Here is a 12,821-nt window from a genome sequence, read left to right on the forward strand (position 1 = left end):
CTTTTACTTCCTGCCATTTGTCCAGGGATTTCTGTTGCTTGTTGCTGACTGGATTAGGACAGTCCCGTCTAGAATATTGTCAGGTTTGCCTTAAGTGGACCTTTAATGCAAAGTGATGGGTGAACTGCCAACACATGGAGGTAAGGCATCATTGAACTTCCAGAGCTGGTTGCAGAAACTGCTTGGTAATGAACATTTATTAAAATTTATATGTGGGAGAGTTTGAGCTGGGCTTGTTTGTTTTCCAATTCGGTTACAGGGACTGAAAGAAAGTAGCTAACCCTCATCTATCTCAGAAATTTCAGTGCCTGACAACCAAAGGAATGTCTAAGCTGTGTATGACCTTATGGACTAGGGTGGCTGGAAACCTCAGGTGTTTTGATTGGTTGTCCAGATCGCTGCTTCCCACTGAATGAGTTTAGAAAGGAGCTTAGTTCTCAGCTCCAGTTTTCCAAGAGTGAAACTTTATATTAAGTTGTATTGTGCTGACCATTTCCAATGTGGTTTCTTAAAACTTGGGGATTTCACAAAATAGTAACATTTTTAAACTTTTGAACCAAGATAGATGGCAGCTTTCTATTTTGTCAGATAGGAGGATATTAAAACCATTTCATAAAACATTTTAAAATCAAAATCTCAGGGGACAGGTGGGAATTTTGTACTGTCAACAAAGAAAAACTGGAGATACTAAAAATAATTTCAGATGAGACAACCGGGTTACACAATAATGTTTTATTTTACAATGTAATACTTTATGCTATTGTTTTATTGATAGAGGTTTGTCGGTTTGGAAATGTTAAGACTTTGGGACCTCACAAAATAGTAAAATTTTTAAATTTTAGTGCCACCCAAAATGGAGTCCGAGTGGCCATTTCTAATACTTTGTTTTTATCACAGTCATTGTTGAAAAACTATTTTCAACTGCGTGTGTGAAAATAGAAGCCACTCTTCTGAGGCTGCTTTAGTCAACTCAGCATATTCTGGGCAAGAACATCAGTCCCATCTCCAAACAGGGCTAAAATCTGCAATGAGTCACTGAGTGACTAGGTTCGTAAGTACTTGCCGAGAAGGTCAGTGGAATATAGGTGCCTTCAGCCAGAGCTGTAAGCAGAAACCCTGCTCCTGGGTGCCAAGCTTAAAGCACTCTTGGAATCAGCTGAGGGAGAGCGGCAGCTACCAGGAGGAAGCCTAGCAGTCTGTGGCCAGACCACTGGATAAACCAGTATATATGTCCTGCCACAGCAGAACACTGCTCACTACTAATACTGTAGATACTGGCTGATTACTAGGTTTTACAGACGAAACAGAATGAAATGAGAAAATACCTTGAATGAAGAACCAAGATGTGGTTGTATAAGCACTGATGAGTGATAGAAATGTTCTTAGAAACACACGTGGATCCCAAAGACACAGGTGTTTGAGCTCCACTAAATCAGCTCAGGTAACTGAGGAGCGATAACAAGGGAAAAATAAAAGCTATAGTACAAACTGAATCTGATTTCTCCTCTGTCCCTCAACACACAAAGGAATATGATTTGAGACTGCCAATTTCCTAAATACACACTGGTTCAAGGCCTTTTTTTTTTTTTTGAAAGGCGCTCAGTCGTGTCTGACTCTGCAGCCCCATGCACTGTAGCCCGCCAGGCTCCTCTGTGCATGGAATTCTCCAGGCCACAATACTGAAGTGGATAGCCATTCCTTCTCCAGGGGATCTTCCCAACCCAGGGATTGAACCCAGGTCCCCGGCATTGCAGGCAGATTCTTTACCGTCTGAGCCACCAAGGAAGCCCATTCAGGGCCTTAGGATTTCTTTTTTAACAACCCTGGTGAGCATTCCATTCCCAAAACAAGTCTTTTTAATCCAGTCTGGTAGGGGCAGCATAGTGGGATGGAAAGAGTAGTCTCCTGTGATTCAGGTGACCATCTGCTTTATAGTCAGGAGACTGACCACAAACGAATCAACCCCTCTTGTCCTGTTTTATTCATTTACAAAAATCAAAAAGGCCTTATGGCTGTAACATGATATGACTTCAGTAAACCAGGTTAGGTCAGTGTTCCAGAAGGTCAAACATTTCCTCACAAAGGAATTTTAGGGACCCTAAACAGGTTATGGCTAAAGATATTTATAAGTACTGTATTAAAATGCTCACACATAAACTACTTAGGCACTGCAGAACTTTTTTTAAACGTCAGAATGGGAAAGAATGAAATTAGAAATGGGGAAATGGAAGGTAATGGGAGTCCCAGTGACATGAGAAACTAACTTAAAGCATGTGTCTAAAAAAGATTCCTTCCTCTCAGGTAACAGGATCCCAGTTTCTAATGGCCATACGTATTTTACCTGTAATGCCGTTGTTAAGTGGACCTTTTTTTTTTTTTTTCCAGAATCCTTGGTTCTGTTTTTGATCTGCCACTGCTATCAGTGTTGGTAAATATATTTTGTGGTCAAGAATGCTTGTTATCAACAGGTTGGCTTTATTGTTGACTATCCTGGATAGAGGTTTTCCCTTTACTGATAACAGAAGACCTAGAGGAAAGGAGAAAACCATTTGTGCATGTTTTCTTGGTTTTTGACATCTCTCCCTCCTTCTAGCACCAACCACTGCCTTGTTGAGCTAGAAGGCTGAACTCAGTCTTAAGGAACTATTTCACCAAGTGACCATCCCCCTAAAATGCTAACTCTGCTAAAGGGCCTCCAAAATGGTACTAGAGTTTTAGGTTTTCTCCCTAAAGAGCAGGGGACTTCCTTTGATTCAGACAGCAGGTGAGGGGTGTGTCTAAGATATGTGGATTGCATTTAATCACAGCTGAAAAAAAATTATCTAATTTAGGGCCATTTATATATTGTTCGTGCTTTTCAGGTGATTTCTCCTCATGAGCACAGAGATTTAGAGCCCAGAGGCACTGTAATTGTTAAAAAGAGGATCTGTCATCGTCATTCCCAGCCATTAAGATTTCCATATGCTGGTTTCCTGATACTGGAGAAGTTGGCCTGGAATTAGAAGTAATCTAGTCCAAGAGATTTTCTGATCCAGAAACCCGGTTTCTATTAAGTGTTCCTCAGTCACCTCCTATTTAGACCTCAAGCCTGCAACAAGTGTGGTTTTCACAGCCCCGTTTGCCTGAAAAAAATCTGTTCCACAGAAATATGAGATGCAAAATTTTATTAGCAACTTGAGGCTTTTTTATATGCAAGCCCCAGTAAAGGCTTATTCATTCTACTACTGGACCATATAAAATACAGAAAGCTATCTGGCACTTTAATTTCCTGATCAGTAAACCAAGAGATAATATGATTCCAAATTTGAAAAAAAAAAAAAGTAGGCACAAATTAAGTCAGTTGCCCAGGGGTCTCATAAAATCAGGGGTGGGCAGAGATCTGAGAGGGATCTCTGCTAGGGACTGCAACTAGATACCGGCCTTGGGCCTCGCTCTCTCACCACAAGGTGGCGGGAGTCCCCTTTCCTGAAATCAGGTCACTGAAACGCCTCTGGCTGATCCAGTGTATACATCATCTGTGCATTTAAGAAACCGTGTTAGACTGTCTTCTCTATGATACAGTGTTTCCAGGGGTAAGCTCTACCTCACTTCTGAGCTGTTAACCGGAAAAATGTTCTCCACACCAGCCTCACAGTGGCTTTTCAGATACTAGCCCCTGTCTCATTTTCCTTCACTGGCAATGGTATGGCTAGAAGGTGATAAAGTAAAGCCCAGGTTTCAGTAAGTACGAAAATAATTGCCATTTATTACCAAATAACCACTTTACCTACATTATCTCATTTTTGCAGCAACACTAAGAGATAGGTACTGTTCTCATCCCCATCTTATGATGAGAAAACCAGAATTAGCTAGAAAGTGGTGGTGCTGGGGTCTGAACAGTCCTGTCTCCACACCTAGAGCTCTTAACCACCATGAATCATAAAGAAAAATTAGTTCATCAAGATGTGTTGAAGTCATGTTTCTATGATCAGATAAAATAGTTCATTGGTGAGATAATCATCTTTCATAAATAATTTATTATGCCCTAAAGTGGGGCCCAAATTTGTTACCAAACTGCCAGAGTATTCATGTACCCTCAGTTCAAACATGTGCTATATTTACCTTTTGCTTTAAATAAAACTAGACCTAAGATATTATCTTTGTGGTTCTAAATAAGGTTTTATTTGCCAAAATTTAAATCCCTGACCAGTTTACAAAGAATTCAAGTAAATATAAATACAGTGGCATTTTAAAAATTAATTTCTTCCCAGCATGCCAGTGGGGGAAGTTTAGTGTGTAACAAGTTCTGGGAAGTACTTCAGGAAATAAACCTGTGTCACTTTGTGTAATTCAATTTGGTTTCTTCCTACACGGATTTCTGCCACAGAGCCTTTCTTCCTCCTCCGTCCCTTGGAATCAACATTGCTTACAATACCCTTTAGGAAATCCTGTCCCCTAGGGCAGCCATTAAGAACTTACCATTCCTTCCAAACGCTGCCCTCTGTCAGGCCTCTGTGATTTTGCATAGAGAGTGCCTTCTTCCCGGGATGTCTTCTCTTCTCCATCTGGATGAACTGTTACTCGCCCTTCAAGAAACAACTCGAATGTAACCCTCTCTGTGAAGTCTTCTCCAGACTTCTTAGATGGTCTCTCCTTGCTGCTGTTAGTGCACTCAGACTTCTACTACAGAACCTGTATTTCACATTGTCATTGTGTTCATGCTCGTCTCTTGCACTAGACAGTTGTCTCCACAGTAATGGCCATGTTTTTATCTTTATTTATTTACCACCTGCAGCTCTAACTGCACCTAGGATTTAGTAGATGCTCACCAGATACATTTGTTGAAGGAATGTTGAAGATGAGGAAAAGTGAGGCTCGGAATGTTTAGACTACTTAAAGTCACATAGCTATCTCATAGCAGAGTTGGGACTCACACACAACATGTCTGGACTCAAGGTACACTGCTCTTTACTCTGTGCATAAATTGCAAATCCGTCACAGAAGTTTAGCTCTTCCCCCACCCATGCCCCATTGCAGATGATGATAATAAATCAAGCTCCACCGGACCTAGCCTTTTGCTCTGGAACTTCAAGCATCACTCTAGGAAATCACTACCAGAGTGGGCCCAGGTGGTGAAATATACTTGCTTTCCTTGCACTATTCACACTCTGCCTCCTGTCATTCCATTTTTGTGGGCATGGTAGAGTGGCCATTGATTAAGTTCCCCTGATGCACTACCAAAGACCAGGTACCCTGAGTTGGCTCTTTGTGACTTAGCAGCCTCTGTTCCCCTCCATGGAGACCCTGTATGTATGGGAGCTACATGCTCCTAAGTGTTCACTGCTCTGCCTGTCCCAGTGTTGCTAGCTATTCCCAGAATCCTAATTTGGAAAGGCCACTGCCCCTGGGCATCCAGATGTTAGAGCAGATTTTGCTCCCCACCCACTCATACACTAAGGTCTGGCAGAATATTTTCTCCTTTAATTTTGTAGAGGAGGCATTAGAATATATACTAATGATAGGGAAAGAATATAAATGCAGTAGCCTGGAAACAATCTAGCTTCTGGAGCATAACTTTCATCACGAAGGTCTTGCCCAAGACTAGTCTGGCTGACAGAAAATTTACTGAGCGTATCCACTGTTCTACTTACTGCAATTTTCTCTGGAAATAAACACCCCCAATCCTCCTTTTTTATCCTACTTTTCTTTGGCTTTCTCTCCCTAGTCCCTCAGCCCAGAAAAGGCAATTGTTGTTGACAAAGATTTTTGACCAAGAAGACAGTAGATCACTAATAGGTTAATGGGCATTGAGGTACTCTCCTCCTTTCCCCTCCTATCAAGAGAAAAGGATCCTTCTGTTGTCTTCTACAGCTTAAGAGCCATTGAAAGTTATTCAAAAGCAATTTTTCAGCATGCAGCTCTCCTAAAGATGGCTAACAAGGACAAAGTTGAAGTTAATGATCCATGCCTTCATACTTCCAGTAAGTATGGGTGACCAGCTAGAGTTGCAAAAATAGCTAATATTTATTGGGCACTTACTATATATGAGATGCCATGCTACATTTTTTATGTGAATAATCTAATTTACTCTTTATTATCTTTCCTTATTATAGATGCTATTCTAATCCTCATTAGAGAAAACTGAGGCTTAGGATAACTTGCCTTATGGCACACAGAAAGTGGAGGAGCCTGGATTCAAACAGAGGTCTGTCTGACTCTCAAGCTCATGACCTTGCATTCGAACAATTAGAACTGTCTATAATTGGAAAAGGCCACCTGGAGAGATAATGAGTGAGTTCCTGATTTGTGTGTGTGTGTGTGTGTGTATGTATTAGTTGCTCAGTTGTGTTTGACTCTTTGCGAGCCCATGGACTGTAGCATGCCAGGCTCCTCTGTCTGTGAAATTTTCCAGGCAAGAATACTGGAGGTAGCCATTTCCTCCTCCAGGAGATCTTCCCGACACAGGGATCAAACCCCCATCTCCTGCATTGGCAGGTGGATTCCTTACCACTGAGCCACCAGCAAAGCCCTATCTAGCTAGATATATAGTTATATATATCAACCCACAGTTCCATCATAGGGTACTAGAGAGCTGATCTCCCCATATCTTTGACAGGACTGAGTTTATATGACCCGTACTTTTCACAAATATTCTTGCATGTGTGCTCAGTTGTGTCCCACTCTTTATGACTCCATTGACTGTAGCCCACCAGGTTCCTCTGTCCATGGACTTTTCCAGGCAAGGATACTGGAGTGGGCAGCCATTCCATTCTCCAGGGGATCTTCCCAACCCAGGGATCAAATCCGTGTCTCCTGCATCCTCTGTGTTGGCAGGTGGATTCTCTATCATGGTGCCACCTGGGAAGCCCCTACCACACAATATAATAGGTGGTAAATATATTTCATTTGAATTTATAAATTCTGTATGAGATTGGAAATCCTGCTTTCTGTTTATTGGACAATTGCATCCCTCTTCTTTAAACTGCCCCTTCGTGTCTTTTGTGACATTGCCAAAGACCATACCCTTTTCTGAAACTTTCTCCTCCTGTGAGTTCCTTTCTGTTTTTTCCTGACTCTTCTAATTCTCTAAAGACTCTTTCTGAGTCTCCTTCCCAGTTCCTCCTTCTGAATGACCCCTGGATAATATAATAATTACAATAATTAACATTTCACAGAAGCTTACTTTGTGCCATACAGTAAATAAAACCTGTAAAACAGACTTCTCTTATTTGCATTTCTTTAGATGAAGAAAGGGAGATGCAGGATGTCTCTAAGTGGGGAGCTCACTCTTGAGCCCTCTCTATTTTGATTAAAAATTACCACATATGTTCTCTCCAAAGCAAGTGTAAATATTCTCCAAAGTTCCTAAGTTTTCTTGTTTGACATACACATAATCCATGGATTTCTTATCCGTTCCTTTAACTTCTAATATATCTCAAGTTTCTGGTCCACACAGCCTATTAGACACTGTCAAGTAGATGTACTATGGGCACCTCAAACTTAACACATTCAAAATGGAAATTATCTTCTTCAGACCCTCTAAACATCCTCCAAGATGACCTTGTCCTGCCAATATGTTTTCCTTAATAGCACAGCCATTCACCAAGTTGCTCAAGCTAGAAACTTCAAAGCCACCTTTGAATGGGCCCCTGACTCCATTATACTTCACATCTGATTGGCTCAAATTCCCAAGGTCTTGCGAATTTGAGACTCCAAACTACTCTCAATCCATCGTCTCCATGTTCCTTCTACTGTGGTTTTAGATAATTAAGGCTCTCAACATCTCTCCCTTGCACTGTTGCATCTGCCCCCTAACTGGTCTCCCTATTCTGCGGTCTCCCCAGGTCCCATCCATCCTTCCCAGGGCTGACAGTTAATGTTCTAAAGCCAGTAACTGATCATGGCACGTCCTGCTCAAAACTTTTTGATAGTTATCTTCTGCCTACAGAATAAATTCTAAACTCATCAGCATGGCACAGAAAACATTCCGTAATCAGACTCCAATTTATCTTCCCAAACATCTCCAGCATGTTCCTATTGTTGTTCAAAGTCATGTCTGACTCTTTGCGACCTCACGGACGGCAGCATGCCAGGCTTCACTGTCCTTCACCAGCTCCCAGAGCTTGCTCAAACTCCTGTTCATTGAGTCAATGACGCCATCCAACCATCTCATCATCTGTCGCCCTCTTCTCTTGCCTCAATCTTTCCCAGCATCAGGGTCTTTTCCAATGAGTCTTACTCATATACCTCCAACTACAGGAACTCCAGGCCACTTGCTTTTCCTCAGAAATGTCAGGCCTCTCCATGGCACTATGCTGCTGGTCGTGCTACGTCAAATGCCCACTGCTGGCTTCCTACCCGTTGACATTTTACTTTTCTTTGAAGACCCAGCCCCCTACCCACAGCATACACACAGTCTCCACCCACATTTCCAGGCTCACAATTTATTACTTGTCCTCTGTTTACATTTTTCTTAAAGCTTTACTGCAGACTAACTTGTAATCTGGTCAAGTGTGTCTGTTTTCTTGGAAAAGGACTATATCTTAAAAATCTGAGTATTTCTAGAGCTTAGAGGGAGCTTGATAAATAAATGATTAAAACTGAAGCCCACTTGTGATTTAGGTAAAGTCAGACTAAACAATCTCAATGTTTACTTCTAAATCAGATTTTCTGCACCTTTTCTATACACTAAGATCTTACTTGAGGCCCGTGCAACTAACAAACATTTAACCTTGGAATTAACTCCTAATTCATGCAGCCAGTTCTGCTTTCACTTCTTTGCAGAGGCTGCAGAAGCCAGGAATTTGGGCTCCTGGCAATGAAAGCCCAGTGAATGTTGTCACTGGGTTTCCGGAGGAGGTGGGGTAAAAGCACAAGAACACATCAGAAAACTAGCAGAGTTCCAGGACATCTGGGGCTGATTATTCCAGCAAGATGCTCAAGCGAAGAGAACAATTCCTGGACTAGGTTTTTTTCTTTTTTTTCCTCTTTTTCTTTGACATCTGGGCTTTGGCAACGACTCCTATGGCTTTGCTCAGCAGTTCTTGAGGGATGAGATATGGACTTGTTTCAGGGAAACAAACCTTTACTGACTCGACTTCTGCTACAGCAGAGTCCTTAAGATCCTTCCCCTTCCATGTGCCTTCCTGGTATGTCTAGGTTTCATTGAATTTACAGAGAGAGGAATTAGTCTCCAAGAACCAAAAGAAGTTCATACTACCTGGGATCTGAATTGGGTTATTCCAATGCCTCTTAATTTCTCCCGCTCCTATGATTCTTTTCAAATCATGGAGGACAAGGAACACTGAGACGGAAGGTGGAAAGCGACCTCAGGCTACTGAGGCAATGGATTCACTCCAGCTATTCTGAAGTTTCTCTTTTCAAATACAAGCTGAGTAGAATTTTTGCTTTCGGTTTTGAGGAACAAGCATTTCTTGTCTGAAACTACATGTTTTACTCTTTTAGTTTCATTATTACCTCTAAAGTACAAAGTGTACTTTAGTATGTTCAGATTCAAATTCTCAAACACAAATATATTTTAATACTGTCTAACAATTAATCACAATTACAATTTCAAATATTGTGACCCACTTCCCTAGAAGCAAAAGGCTGTATAGTACAGAATAATGGAGAGGAAAGGATGCTTGGCTAACATTTACTGAGAACATACTCTGTCAGGCACTAGCCTATGCATGTTATATACATTATTTTATTTAAAGCTCACAGTAACTCTATGTGATATACTATTATCTGCATTTTAGTGATGGAGAAAGCAAGGCTCAGAAGTTAAGTGATTTTCCCAAGGTTATGTATAGTAAGTGGCAGAGGCAGGTTAAGATGACAGGGCTGACTCTAGCAATACTCTTTACCCATCACTCTTGCATGCTAAGTCACTTCAGTCATGTCCAACTCTTTGCAATCCTATGGACTGTAGCCCGCCAGGCTCCTCTGTCCATGGGATTCTCCAGGCAAGAACCCTCCTCCAGGGGATCTTCCCAACCCAGTGATAAAACCTGAGTCTCTTATGTCTCCTTCACTGGCAGGTGGGTTCTTTACTACTAGTGCCACCTGGGAAGTAATAGGTGATATCTGATCTATTATCTCCAGCATCTCAGAAAGATAATTCTTATTATAATTTTATTCTTATGCCAACATTCACTCAGTCCTCAAGACCTGTCAGGCCCTGATCTAAGTGCTGTATTATATGTGATCTTATTAAGTCTCAGAAAAACCCACTTTTCAAGGAAGGCACTGTTATTTTACTGATGAATAAATAGAGGTTGAGAGAGGTTAAGTAACCTCACCCAGGTCAGAGAGCTGAGTGATGGAGCCTGATTTAAAATCCAGAGAGCCTGCCTTCAGAGAGTAGGCTACCTTGCATATGAAGGGCACGTTCTGGAGTGAGAGACCTACGTTCACATCCCAGCTCTTCCTCCTCCTGGGAAATTTAACTTGAACGTGATCTGTACTCAGTTCCACCATATGTAAAATGAGACTCTGGGGACATGCCTGCTGGCCTGGTGCCCCCATATGTATTCTCAAATTCCTCAAAGTCAGAATCCCTGTTACAGAGTGAAAGGCAGTACATTTTTGAAATACGACAGATCTGGGTTCAAATCTTACCACAGTACTGGCTAGATGATTTTAAACAAGATACTCAAACTTTCTGACTACCAGTTTCACCACCTGAACATGAAAGATAAAAACACCTACCAAATAGGGTTATTTATGAGTCAGAAATAGTATATGTATTTTATAACACCAGGGGATTGGTATAAGTTCTACATTACAGTTATTATTAATGTTCTTATGGTTTCTGAACATTTGAACTATTCAAAAAAGATCTTCACGACCCAGATAATCACGATGGTGTGATCACTCACCTAGAGCCAGACATCCTGGAGTGAAAAGTCAAGTGGCCTTAGGAAGCATCACTGCGAACAAAGCTAGTGGAGGTGATGGAATTCCAGTTGAGCTATTTCAAATCCTAAAACATGATGCTGTGAAAGTGCTGCACTCAATATGCCAGCAAATTTGGAAAACTCAGCAGTGGCCACAGGACTGGAAAAGGTCAGTTTTCATTCCAATCCCATAGAAAGGCAATGCCAAAGAAGGCTCAAACTACTGCACAACTGCACTCATTTCACACTCTAGCAAAGTAATGCTCAAAATTCTCCAAGCAATGCTTCAACAGTATGTGAACTGAGAACTTCCAAATGTTCAAGCTGGTTTTAGGAAAGGCAGAGGAACCAGAGATCAAATTGCCAATATCCACTGGATCGTCAAAAAGCAAGAGAATTCCAGAAAAACATCTACTTCTGCTTTATTGACTATGCCAAAGCCTTTGACTGTGTGGATCACAATAAACTGTGGAAAATTCTTAAAGAGTTTGGAATACCTAGACCACCTGAGAAATGCCTTGAGAAATCTGTATGCAGGTCAGGAAGCAACAGTTAGACCTGGACATGGAACAACAGACTGGCTCCAAATCGGGAAAGAAGTACGTCAAGGCTGTATATTGTCACCTTGCTTATTTGACTTATATGCAGAGTACATCACGAGAAACACTGGGCTGGATGAAGCACAAGCTGGAATCAAGATTGCTGGGAGAAATATCAATAACTTCAGATATGCAGATAACACCACACTTACGGCAGAAAGTGAAGAAGAACTAAAGAGCTTCTTGATGAAAGTGAAAGAGGAGAGTGAAAAAGCTGGCTTAAAACTCAACATTCAGAAAACTAAGATCATGCCATCTGGTCCTATCATTCCATGGCAAATAGATGGGGAAACAATGAGAGACTTTATTTTGGGGGGCTCCAAAATCACTGCAGATGGTGACTGCAGCCATGAAATTAAAAGACACTTGCTCCTTGGAAGAAAAGTTATGACCAACCTAGACAGAATATTAAAAAGCAGAGACATTACTTTGCCAACAAAGGTCCATCTAGTCAAAGCTATGGTTTTTCCAGTAGTCATGTATGGATGTGAGAGTTGGACTATAAAGAAAGCTGAGCACCGAAGAATTGTTGCTTTTGAACTGTGGTGTTGAAGAAGACTCTTGAGAGTCCCTTGGACTGCAAAGAGATCCAACCAGTCCATCCTAAAGAAAATCAGTCCTGAATATTCATTGGGAAGACTGATGCTGAAACTGAAACTCCAATACTTTGGCCATGTGATGCAAAGAACTGACTCATTTGAAAAGACCCTGATGCTGGGAAAGATTGAAGGTGGGAGAAGGGGAAGACAGAGAATGAGATGGTTGAGTGGCTCCACTGGCTCAATGGACAAGAGTTTGAGTAAACTCCAGGAGCTGGTGATGGACAGGGAGGCCTGGCGTGCTGCAGTCCATGGATTCACAAAGAGTCAGACATGACTGAGCGACTGAACTGAACTGAACTGAACTGATGGTTACTAAGAGGACATACTTTCACATACACCAGTGGGCAGGGGGCAGAGTTCCCCATATCCCCTCCTACCATGGGCATCTCTGAGAGAGGCTAGAGAACGTGCTGTCCTGGGTAAGAGGAAACATGAGACAGTCTTCTGCTGGGCCTCTTTTAGGTGTGATTCTGACTGAGGCAGGTGGGGACAAGACGGACTGCATGAATTCACTGTGCCCAGCTTGTCCCCCGCCTGGCCAACCTGATGAGAAAGTACTAACTATGAATCACTTCCAATGAAATGCAATCAGAATCCTAACTTTCACCCCATAATGACACCCTTCTTTGTTAAAGGGCTCTAAGGGGAAAGCACATGGCCTTTAGAATCACACTTGCTTGGATCTAAACCTCCAGGACTTACATGAATTTAAGCATGTTCCTTTACAGAATATCAGACTC

At 41.7% G+C, this 12,821-nt stretch overlaps 1 protein-coding gene across 1 annotated transcript in view; it reads right to left on the reverse strand.

Annotated features, from left to right (window-relative positions):
• Positions 1-2,452: 2,452 nt before the first annotated feature.
• Positions 2,453-12,821, reverse strand: part of TTC23L (tetratricopeptide repeat domain 23 like) — a 63,928-nt gene continuing 53,559 nt past the window's right edge. The window contains exons 12-13 of the mRNA XM_055554668.1: positions 4,459-4,565; positions 2,453-2,527 (exon numbers count right to left, since the gene is read on the reverse strand). Coding sequence (XP_055410643.1) covers positions 4,484-4,565 — 82 coding nt within the window. The 3' untranslated portion in view covers positions 2,453-2,527; positions 4,459-4,483. The remainder of the gene's footprint in view (positions 2,528-4,458; positions 4,566-12,821) is intronic.

The sequence above is a fragment of the Bubalus kerabau genome, chromosome 18, assembly GCF_029407905.1.
Source record: "Bubalus kerabau isolate K-KA32 ecotype Philippines breed swamp buffalo chromosome 18, PCC_UOA_SB_1v2, whole genome shotgun sequence".
NCBI classification, from domain to species: domain Eukaryota; kingdom Metazoa; phylum Chordata; class Mammalia; order Artiodactyla; family Bovidae; genus Bubalus; species Bubalus kerabau.